Here is an 18961-nt window from a genome sequence, read left to right as displayed (position 1 = left end):
TCTAGGCTCGAATCTGGCAGAAGAAATTTCCAGCAAAAGGAAATTGCAACAGTTGTTATAGTTCAATATTTGGTCCGTTAACCATCCGAAACTCACGCGAGACCCTCACGACCTCAACCAAATATACCAACAAGTCCTAAAACATCATACGAACTTAGTCGAATCCTCAAATCACCTCAAACAACGCTAAAATCATGAATTACACCCCAATTCAAGCCTATTGAACTTTAAAATTTCTAATTTCTACAAAAAACGCTGAAACCTATCAAATCACATCCGATTGACCTCAAATTTTGCACACAAGTCATAAATGACATAACAGACCTATTAAAATTTTCGGAATCGGATTTCGACCCCGATATCAAAAAGTCAACCCCTCTGTCATACTTCCCAAAAATTCAACTTTTGGCATTTCAAGCCTAATTCCTCTACGGACCTCCAAATATTTTTCCGGACATGCTCCTAAATCCAAATCACCATATGGAGCTATTGAAATCATCAAAATTCAAATCCGATGTAATTTACATATAGGTCCATATCCGGTCCACTTTTCTAACTTAAATTTTCAATTATGAGACTAAGTGTCTCATTTCATTCCGAATTCCTTCCGGACCCGAACCAACTAACTCGATAAGTCATAAATCAATTACAAGATATAAATTAAGCAGTAAATAGGGGAACAATATTATAATATTCAAAACGGCCGGCCGGGTCGTTACAAAAACATAACAGTAGTCAACTTACTGGAGAACACAAAGTTATTATCTTCTAAGGGTGATTTCATCTAGAATACTATATTCAGAGAACCTTTGAAATTCTTGACAAAGTTATAAGTAGTAATAAAATATAGAAATTATCATTTATAACTACTTCTGCAACCATTTAGTGATAACAAATTGATAAATAGCTTCCAGAGCTATTGCAGGAGTCTATTACTTAAACGGTCATTCAACTATATGAAAATTATCTATTAAAGTCATCTTTCTTTCGTTTGTAACAGAAAAATCACTTAACTATGCCTATAACACCCATAATATCACTCAACCAGATTTCTCAAACTGTTAACTGTCAACTACCTATTTTATCATCTAAATTATTAACTTTTATCTTCTTCCTTTTCTTTTCTTTTTTTACTTTTTAAAATATTATAATCTTTTCTCTTTTTAATCTACATTATGGACTTACCTATAGAACAACTATATTTTATTTATAAAATAAAAATAATTAATTTTCTATCATATATAATGTCGGAATAATAATATACTTGAGCATAATATTCAAGAATATATAATGTATATTATAAAAATACCTTTATTTTAAATAATTATTTTTTATATTACATGCATGGAATATATATATTATAAAACTTTTGTTTTCTTTAATTCTCAATTATGTGAATAATTTTTTTAGTTTTTGTTGTTAATATCAAAATTATTATTACGAATAAATTGTACTAATTAATTTTTTTACTATACTCAACATTTTATTATTCCAACATTATATATGCTTAATTACTATTTTTATTTTAAAAATTTCTAAATAAAATTTAATTTATTCTATAGGTAAGTCCATAATATAAATTAAAAAGAGAAAAATTATAATATTAAAAAGTTAAAAAAATAATAAAAAGAAGACAAAAGTTGATAATTTAGAGGGTAACATAGGTATTTAGCAATCAAAAGTTTGGGAAATCTAGTTGAATGGTCTTCTAAGTGTTATATGCATAGTTAAGTGACTTTGCTATTACAAACGAAAGAAAGATGATTTTATAAGATAATTTCAGATAGTCGTGTGACCATTTGAGTAATAGACTCGCTATTGCAGATAGCATGTTTCAAACATAAACAAAGAGAAGCAGATAGTTAACCTAAAAGGCTAAAACAAATCCAACACTACGAGGAAAAAAAAAAAGAATCTGTATATTAGAATAAAAGAATCCCCATCATGATTGAGCGGATACAAGGAAATAAATAAAAACAAGAGAAAAAGAAAAATACATATCAACACAGACATGAGGAAAAAGATGCAATCCTTTGTTTTTGTTTTCTTTACTCTTTTCCTATTGTTTCAAGAGCTTTTAAATTTGTAAATAATTTCATGATTGATGAAACGTGCAAAACTATAACACTCCAAACTGACTCCATCCATCCATATCATCATCGTCATCATAATCTATAAAGTATGACAATCTCTCATAAAACTTAAAAGGAATCTAATTTATCAAAAATCAGCATAACATTAAAAAGCTTAATTAGCTCAAAGTAAGAAATAATTATGAGGCAAGTGTATCGAAATAGTGTTGAAACAAATGCTCATCCCAACAGCAAGCTGGAAGCATATTACAACTAATTACTGACAAGACGATCTGCATGCATTCCTTTGCAAGCAAAAAGGCAAGGCGTGATGAACTCAAAAAGGTCAGAGTTGTTGCAGCTGGACACTATAGTTGTTACCTTCCCCGTCTTAAAGTCATAAGTGCAGATAGATTTTTTGTCCCAGTTCCACCGAGAAAAGCACAACTTAGATCTCCTACCTACTAAAACTTTTATCTGTTCTTGCACAACCTCTTTCAAGAAAGGTAGCTTAATGATTAGTTTTGCTTCAGCCCATTTGATCTGCTGCTTGTTATAATCTTCTAACACCATGACATGAACTTCATCTTTTACAACTTTAGCGAATGACAGCTTTCGCTTCCAAAGTATGCAATCATCCTTTGAGTAGAAACCGTTAGGAAAAGTAGTATGACCAATGTAGCTGTCATTCACCATATCCACAATATCAATTCCTATATGGGAATTAGTTGTATCCCACATGCTGTAAGCAGTTCCTATTGCATCGACAATTTTAAACAGGGTGCTATGCCTACAAATTCGGTTCTGCAATATTGTAGTTTCTCCTCGGCTCTCCTTCGGCAAGTCAAGGGTTTGCCACGAATAGGTACCTTCTTCATTCCGAAGATCAAGAACCTCATAACCGAGCGGCAATCCTGGGTCTCCAATTACATGAATTACAGAGAGTAACTTCAAGAGTTGGTTATCTGTGTCCACCACCATGTGCATGTTCAAGATAGGATTTTGTGAATCCGGAATTTCAAGAATTTGATGCATTTCAGGATTTCTTATGCGGTAAATAAAATTAGGAGAAGAGGCGACCCAGCAAATAAGGTACTCCAATATTAAACCGATTGTAGATAAGATTATGAATCCGGTTGCATAACTCTCTATCTCTAGCGGCTTTTTGTTAATTAGCACAGGGCAACGCTTAAAATGAAGGCAAATAAACTGAAAATCTTGAGTTGTAGCATTCCAATGCTTGCATACACATTTAAATCTTAGCAATGACTTGACTGGCAAATAGCTCAACATCTCAAATATGATTTCCTTTAGAAGGAATATTGAACTGGACGTTAATATGGTCATCATAATGACGCTAGACTTCTTCTCTTCCACTCAGCTTGAACCCCTAAACAAGGCATAACACAAAAATATTTGAAGTTTTATCAACTCGTACTTCATATAGAACGAAACTGATAAATTACTTAATTATTCTATTATTTTCCGGAACACCACCCCCCCCCCCCCCCCCCCAAGGTAATAAGCATTCCAAGTTTATAGTCCTCTTACCTTTTTTGTATCAAGAAAAATAGAGGAGATCAGTGATCATAGTTAGAAAACAGGGCGAAAATAAACAAGTTTCTCTTATTAAGAGTAATGTTTACTGTCAATCATATACCAATTGGAGAGTTAATTTCATGGATTCATTTTATAAAAATTATTCAAGAAAGTCACTCTTGTTTTTCTTAGGACAGAAAAAGCATCGATATTTGGCTTTATATCTCAAAAGATCACTATTCACACTATCTCACTATAATCATGTCATTTAAAATGTTTATTTATACAAGAATAACTCACTTTTCTCAATTTTATTCCTTAATTGTGACCATCTTTTAAAGATCGTTATAAATAATTTTCAATCACAGTACTAGTTCCACTGATGATCTGGTGACTGACATTCTTATTTCTTGTTAGTGCTTTGAGAAAGTTTTTTAAAGATATTCGATATTCATTTTAAGATATAAAAGAAATTTAGAATCTTATCAATATATTGTCATTCCAACCCAGCAAAACAAGTTTTTTTCTTTTTAATTTGTCATTTTATTTCGTCAGGCTAAATATCTGAAAGTTTGTCAGAACTGACAAAACCTTCCGCTATGGTAATAATCTTTCCTAATTACTACTAAATCTTATATTGCCTTAATGACCATTATCATAATAACCTTTTGAAAGTGCTCCTTGAAAAACAGTCATTTAACATATATTTTGGATCTTGAATCGAATTGTTGTGGGTTAAAAAATAGTTCTTGTATAAATAGGCATTTTAAATGACATCACAAATAATTTTAGCCTAATGACAATTCACAATAGGGGGAATTGACTCACCAATTGGAATAACCAGGCATCATGGAACAATATTTCAGAGAACTGTACTTTCCAATAGAAAAAAAATTAGCAACAACAGAATATGGAAGAAGAAATAAAAAGAAAAGGAATAAAGTTCAGTGGAAGACATACCTCAAACTTTTAGCCTAGTTCAACCTGAGAACGCTGAATCATTAAACAAAAAGTATGTTAGAGTAGACATTAGCCCTATATTTATATAAATTTCGCATATTTTGGCATCCAAAATCAACACAAATAAGGACACCGAATCCAATACCAACAAGGATTAGACAGCTGCTGCCGAAGATGATGGGATGAGCAGAGGACTGTGGGTTCGGTGAGGAATTTACGGCACAAAGCCCTTCGAATTTGAAGTACAGTTGTTTCAGCCAGCTAGCCCATTAATTTGGGCTTGGGTTAAGGGGTACCAAAATTTACGTGTCCGGAACCTAAGTAGATACCTTTTGCACTCTAGAGATCAAAATAGGTGCCAAAATTGGCCACAATTTTTCTATGTATACTATAATAGAAATTTATTTATTTATTTTCTCTAGATTTTATAATTTTTAAAAAGTACTTAACTTTTTTTTACAAATTGTATGTATTTCTCCTTAAAAAGCTCTCACCCAATTATTAGCACCTTCAATTAAGGGATTGAATTATATCCTTTTCTTTTTTTTTCTCTACTCCCCTCCCTCCCTTTTCTTCTACGCAGATCTGGAAAAAACTTCTTTTTCCAATATTATTTCACCAAATTTTTTCTTCCAATTTCTCGAAAACTCTATACAAGATACTCGCTTCTGATATAAGAAGCCGCAAGAAAAATATAAATGGACAAAAAAAGTCTTGAACCGAAAAAGAAGCCATACTCGCCATAGAAATGGAACCAAAGAAATGGTTATTTTTTGTACGGAAATATTTTCGATCCTATACAATTTTGAAGATCCATCACTGAATCTGAAAAATTTCTACCTATACACGTTACTACTCTAAAAACTAATATAATTCTGACACAAGATTGTATTGTACTTGTATCAGTATTGTATCAAGTATTCTTTCATGTATTGATGCATCAAATACAATTTAGATACAAATTTGATACAATCCTAAAAGAATTCTTACACAATTCTGATACAATTACGATATAACTTAAAACCAACTCTAAACTTAAACCGATACAATATCGTATTATATTTGTATTAGTATTGTATCATATATTGTTTTAGGTACATGTTGTGATACAATTATGATACAATTGTGATACAATTCTTAATTATGATACACTTTTGATCTTCATCTTTTTCAAGTTTGAATCTAAAACATCCACCTAGAACCAACTCTAAACTTAAATTATGATACAATATTGTATTATAATAGTATTAATATTGTATCAGAATTATTGATATATCAAATACAATTCAGATACAATTATGATACATTTATCATACAATCGTAATACAATTCCGAAACTTCTTCTTCCTCGAGCTTCAATCTGAAATTCCACTTTAAACCAACTTTAAACTTAGCCAATCTCCCTTAAAATTGAGATATGAACCCTAAAGGATATTTTCAATTATTTTCAAGAACACCGTGATCACGCCCAACTATACCTTATAAAAAGGACTAAGTGGTCGTTGCATATATATTCTGGTTAACAAGTCCGGAGTCGAATCCCACAGGGAATCAACCTATTAAGCACAACTACTAGACTCGTACAAATTCACGCAATCAATATTCAGAAATATTTAAATAGCAAGTTGAATATTTACTAACTAAATATCACGTAATGAAAATGCAGTAATTAATAACTAACTACGAACAAGTTGTAGTCAAGAATTGGAATGATCTAAGGTTATGATTTTTGTATTGTCGGAATCATTTCCTCTACGTTTCCTATAAATTTGCCTAAATTTTCTCTACCGATCATGAGCGCTCTAAGTATCGTAATTCTCTCCCGAGTAACTACCACAATTTATTAGACATATTCCTCCGAATTACGCTAGCTGGCACTAAGTACGGCTCACTCGGATCGCACCAAGGTTTCGTTATTCCTAATCCCACCTTTAAACTCTCTGTATTGATCCCTCATATACGTTAGGAGTGATGTTGTTCAACAACTACCTAAATATGTACTCTCTTCTGAGTAATACACACTAAATAGGCACAGTTGATTGAGAGCTCTTCAACCAACCACAATAATAACGTAGTGAACAAATAGAGAAAATACTACGAAAAATCTATATTAACGTAACAAGAAAATCTTCCTCCAATAGGTTCCATCAAAACCCTAGATCAGGAGTTTAGCTACTCATACTCATAGTAACAATATCCTAAGTATTTTGCATAAATAAATTACAAAGTAAAGATGAAAGAAAGTAGAAATCGATGATTCTATCTCCCAACTGGTGTTCCACGAGCTTTTCTTGCCTCCGGTCGTAAAACTCCTCCAAAAGTCGTGTTTAATGTCTATTTATATGTGTAGGAAAAGAATTAAACGATATAAGCCAAGTCCTAGTCAAACCATAAGACGAAATAAGCCTTCAAAATCCGGATCAGGCTCGCCTCAGACCGTGCCTCGCGAGGCACAACGCTAGATGCACCTCGCCCCAGACCATACGACGCCTGCCTCCACGCGAGCTCGACATCGCCTTATCCCTCGCGTCGCCTGCTCCCACGTGAGCTCCAAAGCTTGCCTCGCCAGCTTCCACGCGAGCTCAGATGCTTGCCTCGCCAGCTTCTTCATCTTTTCACTACTTAATTTATTCTTTCTTCTTTCCACTGTTTTCGAGCACACTTATTACTTTCAAATATTCTTTTTACTCTAGTTTCATCTCCGTTGTCCCTACACATAAAATAGACTCCGTTACGCGCAAATAAAGTATAATTTAACATTAAAGCACATAAAACGTAAGGTAAATAATGTACTAAAATATAGAATTATAGCCACACATCACACCCAATCAAAAGAAATCACAAATTCGTAAAATCTGGATATCTAATTCAAGCTTCGAAACTTTTTAATGGTATGTCAATGGCAGACCAAACTACCTGCAATTTCAGAGATAATGTCGATGGATTTATCAATTGGTGGAATTTATTCAGAGAAATATATGATGCTACAATTTTAGAGAGATAATAGTTTGATTTGTATGAAAGAGAGAAAGAGAGAGAGATTGGTTGATTTGTACGAAAGAGGGAATGCCTTTAAAATCTTTTGAAATTGGGAAGAAAATCGTGATTGTAGGAGGCTAATTAAGATGATAGATGGGAATGGGGGCATACAGTTACAAATTAATCCTTATATTTAAGAGATCCTTCTTTTATAATAATTTTGTATATAAATAGTAAATATAGATATACAATCTAATTTTCAAGGAACATAAAAAAAAATAGTTAAACTTTTTTTTTAATATAGTATAGCTAGGTAAAAATTTTATTTTATATATGCGCCGTACGTTATCAGTATAGGTTAAAGCCCTTTCTTCTTCTTAGACACATTGGTCTCCTCTCCCTCACCTTCTTTCTTATTGTTAAACCGCCATTGGAGCCCACATTGGCCCACAAAAAATACGTGCAACCAAAATCTTTCGGAAAAGAACGCAAGATTAAAGGTATATTCGTGGTGTAGAACAAGATTGAGCTTGGTAAATAAAGAAAAAGATTTTATTAGTAAAATTTGGTAATTAAACAAATTATAAAAGAACAAACAAACAACAGAAAAGAACTATTGGGGACAGATTGGGTTATTACTCTTTATTCCCAAATTGACCCTTACCTTTTGTCCCATGCAAACATATACTCAGAGATGCTTGAGCTATCAAAATATGCTCTCGTTATTCTTAACTTTCATGAACTATATTGTCCTATTCTTGTGTGCCTCTCTGATTTTTGTTCAACATGGCAAGCCATTTTCTTTCTCATTCCATTCGGTACAGCTTATTTTGTATCATGAGCAAAAGGTGCAAGCAGCATACTCATGGTCAAGTTGATGTCAGAGTTGAAGTAAACAGTTGAATTTAATTAACTGGGAAAACAAAAATTCGAAAGACACAACAGGGAACATGTCCCAAGTCTCAAAAACTCCAATGTGATGCAAGTTAGATAAATCTTAAAAGATGGCTTCAATGATTATTAGCTTCATAGTCTTAAGCTCCATCTCCAACTTAATATCTAATAACATCACGTGCTTGGACAATATGGAGACCCTCAGTCTCTTCCTCATAACCCTGCAAAACAAGCAGAAAATTCATTATGGTGGAACTTATCAGGTCTCGTTCATTAGGAAAAGCCAAAGCATATATTGCACGAAAAATTATATGACCCGTGGAAGTTCAGGACGTACCTTCACCACAACACAGGCACAACCGACTACCTGGCATCCCCTTCAGAATAGATCTTACATAACCGCAAAAGGAGAAAGCTCATTGTCAATAAGCCATTGGATTTTGAATTATACATGATACACGTCAGCAACAATAGAAACTATAAAGCACTTCAAAGAGAAGTCAATCAGTTATTAGCCATAGTCCTCTCCACTCAATTCCAGTAAAATGTAAAAAAGGCACAAGTCTATTAAAAGATTAAAAGGAAAACAAGGTCCAAAATGAAGTAGGAGCGGTTTTTCATCCGGAGATTTAAGCATCAGCATGCCCTAAAACCCTCAGTCCCAAAAGCGTAAAAACGCCCATTACTCTTTCACTTTCGAATCAGAAAGGCAGCTAGCCATCTAAACTGGAGCTATAGATCAGCAACAATCAATTACTTACACCAGCTCATTCGCCAAGAGTTTTTTCATTGGGACTGTAATCAAACTGACATTGTGATCAGCACAAGGTGCTTTCACCAGTTTGACGTAATCTGGCTGGTCGAAATCCTGAGCTAACACACAAAGTTGTAAAGCATGCTTCTCAATCACCTTTGCACCCTCATGAGCTCTAGGCTTCCTGAGCACCAGCTGCAAAGCAGTCATGATGACCATGGGCTCTCCAAGAGCTAGAGCAGGAGTCTCGGCAGCGGCAACAGCAACATCCTCTCTACAGTTATACAAATGTCAGCTAGAGAACACCTTATATTTAAGGTTCAAGAAATTGAGAGTTTAAAGTAATTCTCCACTCTTTTCTTAGCCTTATAAGGACGCACATAGAGAAAACCATTGTTCGAGAAATGCTTCCCGGTTTTAAAATAAAAAATGACTAGGAAGAAACCACAAATTAATGCTACGGTTATCTTTTGGAAACATTTGTGTTGATTGCATAACATCCAGTGTAAGAAAAATAATAGGTACTACTTCAGAAACTATACAGCCATTGTTGAGACCGCATGCCAATGCTAATTTCTTCTTCTTTTTTTTTTTTGAAAATGCGACTTTTTTAGCTGATGCAGGCAAAAAGATTATATACTAGAGAGCATTTTCAAACTATTAGATCTTCCCTGAAGGGAAAACAAAATTTGAAGTACACAACAATAAGGGAAGTTAGTTTGAAATCTCAAAAACTCAACTATAAATAAATGCCAAAAAGATAGAATCACGAGAACTCTAGCTTCATAGTCCCCTAAAGCTCTATCTCGAGATTCTATTTAATGAGACTTCACGTACTTTTGGACGATATGGAGACCCTCGGTCTCTTCTCCATGATCCTGCAGAATCAATCAGAAAATTCATTACGATGGAATGTAATTCTAGTTTGGCAACTTATCAGCTACTGTTCATGTAAAGCCACAGGATACAGGATGTACCTTCAAATCTTGCATAACTGTAATCGAAAAGATCATAGTCAATGAGTGATGGATTTCGATTTACATGATACACTTCAACAAAAATGCAAACTACAAAACACTTCAAAGAGAAGTCAACAAGTTAATAATCAGAACCCCTCCTGTGCCCCTCCACGCCACTCCAATACAAGCAAAAAAGCATAGGTCTGTTAAACACGATCAATTAACCAAAGGTTAAAAGATGATCCAGGTCCAAAAATGGAGTTAAGACTTCAGTCACAACATTCTGGGAATTATTAACCACAAGTCCCTAAAACCCTTCCATTCCTAAAATATATACAGTAAAACACACATTCCAATTTCATTTTCACACCAGAAAACAGCTATTCAAGGACACTAAAGACTGATTATACAGTAACTAGAGTGACAGATAAGCAATAATCAATCACTTACACCAGCCCATTCACCAAGAGTTTTTCCATTCACAAAGTGCTTTCACCAGTTTGATGTAATATGTCTGGTCGCAGTCCTCAGCTAGCACACAAAGTTGCACAACATGCTTCTCAATAACCTTTGAACCTTCATGGAGTCCTCGAGCAAGTCCACCATGAGCTCCAGACTTCCTGAGCACCAGCTGCAATGCAGTCATGATGTCCATGGGCTCAAGAGTCTCAGCATCAGCAACACCCTCTTGACATTTATGAAAAAAGTGAGCTAGTGAACAACACACACAAAAAATTTTATAAACCACAAACTAAAGACCAAATTAGCAAAGCAAGAAAGCACGATCCGTCATCACACAACAATAGGATATGAGCCAATACCACATGAATCTCAAACTTTGGCCTCATAAAGAAAACAGACATTTTAAACAAATGGCTCTACAACAAGTTTTTCTTCAAATAAAAGAGGAAATACAAGAAAATAAGAGTATCCAAACAACATGCAATTTATGCAAGTGAGACAATCTTTTATTCTTATGACAAACTTTATGAAAATTCAGATAGAACGGTCTATTCAGCTAAAGATTAAGTGGTCAACCAAAAGTGAAATTTGTCATATGGTTTAGGTTCTGCTTTTGGGGAAATCACAGTTTAGCAATGTGTAGTTTTAAATAGCAAATACTCCATGGATACGAAAAGCTGAACAGAATTGCAGAAACTGACAGAAACACCATTGTAGGTTAGTGGTGTTTGGTTCTGTTTCAAGCAATTGATATTAAAATACCTAGCCCTAGATGGTTCGCTAATTGGGCTTGTGAGAAACCACTGGGATAACTACAAACTCATTTGATTCCAGAAGACGTTTCTGATAATTGATTCATGCAGACATACAAATGATTTGCATATTTTAATGCAAGGGCTGTTCTTGATAGTAGATCAAGTAGATCAAGACAAATTAATCAAGTCTTAAAAATCTGTCACGTGCCTAAATTACTAGAAACGGAAAAGACAACAACTTTAACACTATAATGACTTAAGTAAACTGAATTTTAACAAGAAAGCTACACAAACCTAATACTTACCCTGCCAATTTTTCTTTCTTGGTAAATGTTAAATCCAAGAGCTAGCAACCTGTTGTTTCCAACAGTTGTAGACAAAATTCAGTCAGGTAAACAGAATGAAGAATAGACTCCATTATCCTTCATTCTAGATATATCATGACAACTCATCAAAATCCGCCCCAACAAAAAGTGATTTGACAAAAGTGAAAGTAAACATGCAGGATTTCAATCTGCCAAATGCAATGGCATAACAATTCAGTGGAGACAAAGCTTTCTAATCTTCCTAGTTTGGACACTGCAGTAAAGGCTTAGGAGGCGCCAGGGAACAAGGACTCTCTCAAAAGCTTATATAAGATAACCACTTATCAAATAAATCATTTATATAAGAGGATCAAAGCAACAACCCTAATTACTAAATTACCCTTATCTCATTTTCTTCTCTCAAAATTTCTCCTCCACTAATAAAATCAAAATAGTCTCTCAATCATATGAGCAGTTTATTTTGGTCCCTAATATACAACTTGAAATATTAAAAGCTTTTAAAAGTTTACAGAAGTAGAACACTTTTAGTTCATGGCTAACGGAACTCTAGATAAACAACAAAAAAGCTCAACCATACCTTAAAAACTAACGGAAACTAGAGTCAAGGAGCCAAAAGTGATGAAGTTTATCTCAGCACTTGCTGCAGACAATTATAAGCATTGTTGCATGTGTTGGTAGCAACTTTCTCTTCTGGCAAATTCAGTCGAAGAGCAAACCTTTGAAAACCAATGTTCCCTCGACAAAGAATTGAATCTCCCCAACTCTGGCTTCACATCTTACTTGGAAAGCATAGGTGGACTTCAAGCACATTGCACTTCCCAGATTGCCAAAGGACGCATGTAACCCAGATATCTGTATCCGCCCTTGGGAATTCGGTGTCCGAAAAGAATAGCTGTCAGAACTCAGAAGAGATTAGAATGCAAGGAATGAAGAAATCTTGCAAATGTTGAAACATGCAGACCACCCGTTTGACATCATATGCTTGAACAGTTGGTGAACCCGCAACCGCCACTCAGTTCAGAAGTCATTTACGTTTCCAGGTTCAAAACGCATTAAAAATGAAGTTAATGGGAAATAAAAACGAAAAGGAAAAGAAAATAATAACGAATAAGAAAGAAAAAATTCTATTATCAAAGACACTTCTTTATTTATAGCACCCAATTACATGCAAGTACTCTTTTTTATGTACAACTTCAATCCTCCACAGAAAGTACCTCCAGACTCCCAAGTGTGCCCTCTAGTCTCCTAAGTGTGTCTCTATTCTTCTAACTTCAACTATCAAAGACACTCATTTATTTACAACATCCAATTACATGCAAGTACTCCTCTTTATGTACAACTTCAATCTTCAATCATCTTCACAAAGTGCCTCCACTCTCTTAAGTGTGCCCCTAGTCTCCTAAGTCTGCCCCTAGTCTCCAGGGCAGTATAGCATGATCAAGAACCTTTGCATCAGTGTTAGCAGATGAATGAGCCACTATAGCCTTTAGTGCTGCCTGTGCATGAGCAATATGAAGCTTAACTTTCTCAATTGCTAATGAATGGTATGGTAGCTCTTTATGTGCAGCGGCCAAGTGCGTAGCTGCTGCCTCCATTGCAACTATTGCAGAATCAATAACCATAGAAATAGTGCTAGCAGCATAGAGAAATGCAGAGGCATCAACAGAAGTGGCACCCTCAGCAGAAGCATCTATGGTATGGTCAACCATGGTAGAGGTAAGGTCAACCATGCGAAGGGTAGGGTCAGCCACGATAGGGATAGGGTCAGCCATGGTAGGGCCAACCGCAGTGGAAAAGGCACCAGAAATAGTGGTAGCGGTGCTAGGATCAGCCATAGCAACACTGGTAATTGCAGTGGTAGTGGTGATGGCGGGGCACTGATAGAGGCAGCTTTCACCAGCGTCGCCGGAACCAATGCCGCCTCAGCAGGCGTAGAGGCATCAGAAATTGTGGCAGTGACGCTAGGATAACCCAGAGCAACAGTGGTAATGTCGGTGGTAGTGGTGATGCCGGTGGCACTGATAGAGACAGCCGGAGGTATAGGAATAGAGACAGCTCCCACCAGCGCTGCCGGAAACAATGCCGCCTCAGCAGGCGTCGGCGACAGTGCAGGATGCTCCGGCGCCGATGCAAACTCCACATGTGCCGACTCCACATGTCCATGGAGCTCAAGGTGCCGTCGGAAGCACCTTGTGCCGTCGGTACAGCATCCACATAGGAAAGCTATGCACAACGGCACCTACAATATCGACAAAATAATAAAAAGAAGTTGTGCTAATTAATCTACAATCCGAATTGTCTTACCTTTGCCATTGCCACCGAGAAGCGGGTATCATCCTCACCGTGTAAAAACTAAGGTCAAAATAGTAATTTGACCGATTAATTAACAAATATTTAAAATTTTATATAAAATTATTTAAAACAATGCATACTTCGCATTTGTTACCATAATCGCACTCCCTTTTTCCAACCAATACCCGCAAGACAGACATTTTTCCGTAACAATCTAACACAAAAACTTACACCAATTATATAGAAAAAAACAAACCCTAGATGACATTTTCCGGTAACAATCGAACACAAAAACTTACGCCATGACATAAGAACAACGCAAAGAATTAAATCAATCACTATAATAGGTAACATTTTGTGGCACATGATGGTTTAAACATTTATTTATACGAAGGAACAACATAATTTAATTAATGAGAATTTTCTTATGTATAATAATATAACAATCATCTATATACGAAAAAATATTATTACATTAGTATAATACATGAATTCAAAATGAAAGGACATCGTCAGAACTTACACAAATGATCAATTCAATCATGTTCATATTTAATGTGATGGTATCTTACCGAACACTTTTTTGTAGACGATGTTTTTTGTGTATGTTTCCTTTTAATGCATTGGTTGTTCTACCATAACCAGAACTCTTATTGTCGAAACTGTTATCTCTCTTGAAAGTACAATATATAGTTGTTCGTGCAAGAAAATATATTGCGGTAAATATTATTCAATATTTAGGATGTTTGTCCTTGTGTTTTATTTATTATAGTTGCAAAACATAAACATACTGAAAAATATTTTCACACAAATTTAAAAGGACATTCTTTAGTTTCAAAAGACAAAAGTTGAATTCGGGGATAAACACATACTTAGAAGCACATTGACCAGTATCATAAGTTTTCCATATATGACGTTATTGTCAAAACTTCTATATACCATCTGTGTGCTATTACATAAGCTATTCGGCGGATCTAAGTTTATTAGTAGCAGGACGAACAATGTTTTTTCAAAATCAACTTATATGCAATAAAAGATCAGTTTTAACTTAGTCTATTATATATACGGTAAACATACGTAAGAGATAATGAACTTGACAACAAACTTGTATGGTAGAAGGCCATTTGGTATTAAAGTATTTAAGTATTCTTCTTGGTAGTAATTGTTCATATCATCTTCTGCTGAGTCAAAAACATATTTTTTTGTTTTTACCATAAAACTTAGAAATCAACCTTTTATTTAGTTGATCAACATATTCATTTCTGCTAGTTAATATAGTTTTTTAATTTCTATCGTGTAATTTGCATAAATTGTATTTTAATCTAAGGGTGGAAGTATTTCCCTTACTAAATTACCATTGGTGTTGATAGCTAGTGTTCTGAAAGAACTAAATCATCTTTTATTGGATGTTCTTCTTCATTTCCGGCACGAAGCATGAAGCCATTGAATGCTAGATCTGTTCTTACTTTTATATTTCTTGTCAGTTGAATGTTTTTCATTTGAGGCTATAAGTATAATCCTGGCAGGCTAACTTTTACAGTCTCTGCTTTCGTCGATTTTGGAACTACTGGTAGTACTTGACAGTAATTTCCTTCCAAACCATTACTTTTCCACCAAACGGTTCATTGATATCCAATGTATCTCTAAAACTCTAGTCAATTGTTTCGATTGTTTGATGCTTAGTCATAAGCTCTTCATCTCATATTATCAATTTTTCTTTTCTTATAAATTTAGCATCATTGCTCTACTTTGATATATTTGTGATGGTTATTTTAGTTGTTTGAAGCGTATATCAGATCTAAAGTGAGTCATACGATCTCATAATAAAATTATTGTTGGTACACCACTTGTTATTATTGCTAATAATATCACGACTCTTGATATGACATTTGCATGTAATGCATGACATAGGAATATTATTTCGATTCCGCCGGAGGCATCTACAAAGGATAATCCCGCTATACTAAAGTCGACTCTTCATAATATAATCTTAAAAGCTTGTTCTCGTTCAGTAAATTAGCTTTGATTGTGCTTCCTCAAACAATAGTATAGCCTTTTGATTCTTAATACTATACTAACCTTTTTTACTTTGTCCTAATTTTTTTAATCTCAACGCTATTTTTATTGAATAAATTTATGTACCCTAAGATTTTCTTTTAACTTGAAAATTAATTTTACTCATATGATGAATTTTAAAAATAACTTAACTGGAACATTTTGAACATTTAATCGTAATTATAATTTTATCCACCATAAATTTTTCTTTCAAAGAGTAAAAATATCGAGGATATGACATTCCACTTTTATATCTTTACGTTTGCAGAATCATCAGTGATATTGACTCTTATCAATCATTTTTCTTACTCTTTCTCACACATTTATATTCTTAAATATTTTCTTAGTTGTCTTTTTAATAATTGGGTATATTTTTTTAATATAACATGAAAAATTAATAATAAAAAGTATTATTTGAGTAAGAAAGCAGTTCAAATATAATATAAAAATATATTATCGTGGAATTATTTTTTTCTCAATTTCAACGCTTTATGCAGTTCACTTAATATTAATTTTATCTTTTCTTGGTATTGAACATTATGGAGTGGTAATGTATTGCTAATACGGAGGATTCTTTTGAAATTGATTTTATTAAACCTACCTACATATTTTTTTAATAAAAATTTAATAGATAAAATTTTATTAACTTTAAATCTTAAATATTAAAAAATTAACATAGAAAGTATTATAGTCCAAAAAAATAGGTTATTACAGTTATGCATTTTCCCAATGAGTTCTTCTGTTTAATATTTTAATGCTATTTTGGTCTATCAATATTATATTTGTGTCTATCAATATTATAATAATAGACTCTCCTTTTTCTAAATGAATTTGGACAATATAATACATTCTCAAATTAAATTAGTAATAGGACAATATAATACGTTTTCAAATTAGAATAATAATAAGAATTTTTAAGAAGTATATCCTAAAAGTAATAGGATTACATGGCTAAAAATATGTCTCTATTCTGAAAGTCTTTATACTAATAGGAAACATAACTTGTTCCTAGAGGTAATAGGTTTACATGCTAACATGTAGTATTATATGTCTGCCCGAAAGTAATTATACGAATAGGATCCCTAAAGGTAATCATGTAGGATTCTTGATATATAGTATTATGTCCTAAAACTAATAGGATTACAAAGCTAATGTCTAGAATTCCTGTCACGACCCAAAATCCAACTAGTCGTGATGGCACCTAACCCAACCCGCTAGGTAAGCCAACTTTCAATTATCCAATTTCAAATAACAATTATTAAAGCAATTTAAGTGAATAAAGATCTTAATCTTATACACCCCCAAGAACTGGTAGTGCAAATCATAAGCTTCTAAGAATAGAGTATACTTAGAGGAAATAAAATAAATACATAGTCTGTTTGAATAATACATAAACAGAGATTTTATAAATCTAAGGCTACCATGAACTAGAGGTAGCCACAACAGGAACGCAGGTACATCTTCAAATCCCGCAACCATCGAGCACAACAACAACAATAGCCAACATCTGCACGCAATGTGCAGAAGTGTAGTATCAGTATAACCGACCCCATGTACTGAGTAAGTAACAAACCTAGTCTTAGGTTGAAAGTAGTGACGAGCTTCTACTAAGGTCGGATCCAAAACTACTAGTCCACAACAGTCCATAACAACATAAAGCAAATAATACCAGAAGTAACTCAGAGATAAAATGCTCAGCCAAATCATGATTTCAAAAATAATAGTTCTTCCTTTCAAGTACATCAGTGAAAAACCCAAATCGTTTACCGAAATTTCCAAAAATATGAATAAGTTTGAAAGCAATAATTTTCCCAAAATCCGTTCAATAATAATTGATATGTTTTATTTTCTTTCCAGATAACCCGTGTAAAACAAATGCATCACTATGCCCATCTATCAACATGTGTGAGAAATCATGAATAATGTGATACCATACAACATGAGGAAAACATATCTCTATGCATATATGTCATGTGTGCATGTCAATGTAATGTATCTCAGAGATTGTACTCATGTACTCACACTCTCAGAGTACTCAATCTCACGGTCTCGCATTCTTTCTCACTATGCTCAGCACACTCAATCACTCAGCGCTATACAATATCTGCTGCGGTGTGCAGCCCGATCCCTGTTTATAGTCGGCTGCGCTCACTGGAGGTGTGTACAGACTCATGAGGGGTTCCTTCAGCCCAAGCGCTATAAGCACGGACAACTCACGTGCTGCACGGATACCTCACGTGCTATAATATCATATCTAGATCCGCACGGACAACTCACGTGCTATAATAATATCTGGATCCGCACGGCCAATTCATGTGCTGCACGGCCAACTCACGTGCAATAGTATAATATATGTATCCACACGGCCAACTCACGTGCTGCACAGCCAACTCGCGTGCAATAGTATAATATATATAAAGCCAATATGGCCTGCTGCGGGCGGGCAGCCCCGATCCACATAATAATCCTCACAATCAGGCCCTCGACCTCATTCAGTCATCAATCTCTCAAGTCTCTCTCTCATGGGCTCACAATGTCATGAAAATAGCCCAAACAAATAATGATATGATGTATCAATAAATAATAACAGAGACTGAGATATGATATGTAATGACATGAATATCACTAAGTATAATTTTCAATTTAAAACAAATAATTCACAACAATATGACCTCTATGGGTCCCAATAATACTGGCACATAGCCTCAACGTAATTTTTAATATGCTTTTCAGCTCAATTTCTTTAACACATAAAACCGCATGAAAAATGCCAAGATTATTTAACTATAAAATTTCACATAAACAATTATGTCACAATTTCTATAGTGCATGCCCACACGCCCGTCATCTAGCATGTGCGTCACCTCCCAACAATTCATATAATATATATATATATATTCAGGGTTCATACCCT

At 34.3% G+C, this 18961-nt stretch overlaps 1 protein-coding gene across 4 annotated transcripts; it reads right to left on the bottom strand.

Moving 5' to 3' along the window:
- Positions 1–2195: 2195 nt before the first annotated feature.
- On the bottom strand, positions 2196–4895 carry LOC104106037 (uncharacterized). Of its 4 annotated transcripts, none has more exons than XM_009614501.4 (4): positions 4717–4895; positions 4572–4604; positions 4440–4481; positions 2196–3462 (listed from the first exon to the last, which is right to left on the bottom strand). In XM_009614501.4, exon 4 carries the CDS (start codon positions 3420–3422, stop codon positions 2346–2348), a length of 1077 nt encoding a protein of 358 aa, XP_009612796.1. In that variant the 5' UTR covers positions 3423–3462; positions 4440–4481; positions 4572–4604; positions 4717–4895; the 3' UTR covers positions 2196–2345. The 4 variants fall into 4 exon arrangements, with proteins under 4 accessions (XP_009612796.1, XP_009612798.1, XP_070034875.1 ...); XM_009614503.4 differs by having other exon boundaries at positions 4721–4895; XM_070178774.1 differs by having other exon boundaries at positions 4572–4895.
- Positions 4896–18961: the final 14066 nt, after the last annotated feature.

Source organism: Nicotiana tomentosiformis, chromosome 1 (assembly GCF_000390325.3).
Source record: "Nicotiana tomentosiformis chromosome 1, ASM39032v3, whole genome shotgun sequence".
NCBI lineage: Eukaryota > Viridiplantae > Streptophyta > Magnoliopsida > Solanales > Solanaceae > Nicotiana > Nicotiana tomentosiformis.
The sequence above is the reverse complement of the archived record's forward strand: the minus strand, read 5'-3'. Positions and strand labels throughout refer to the sequence as shown.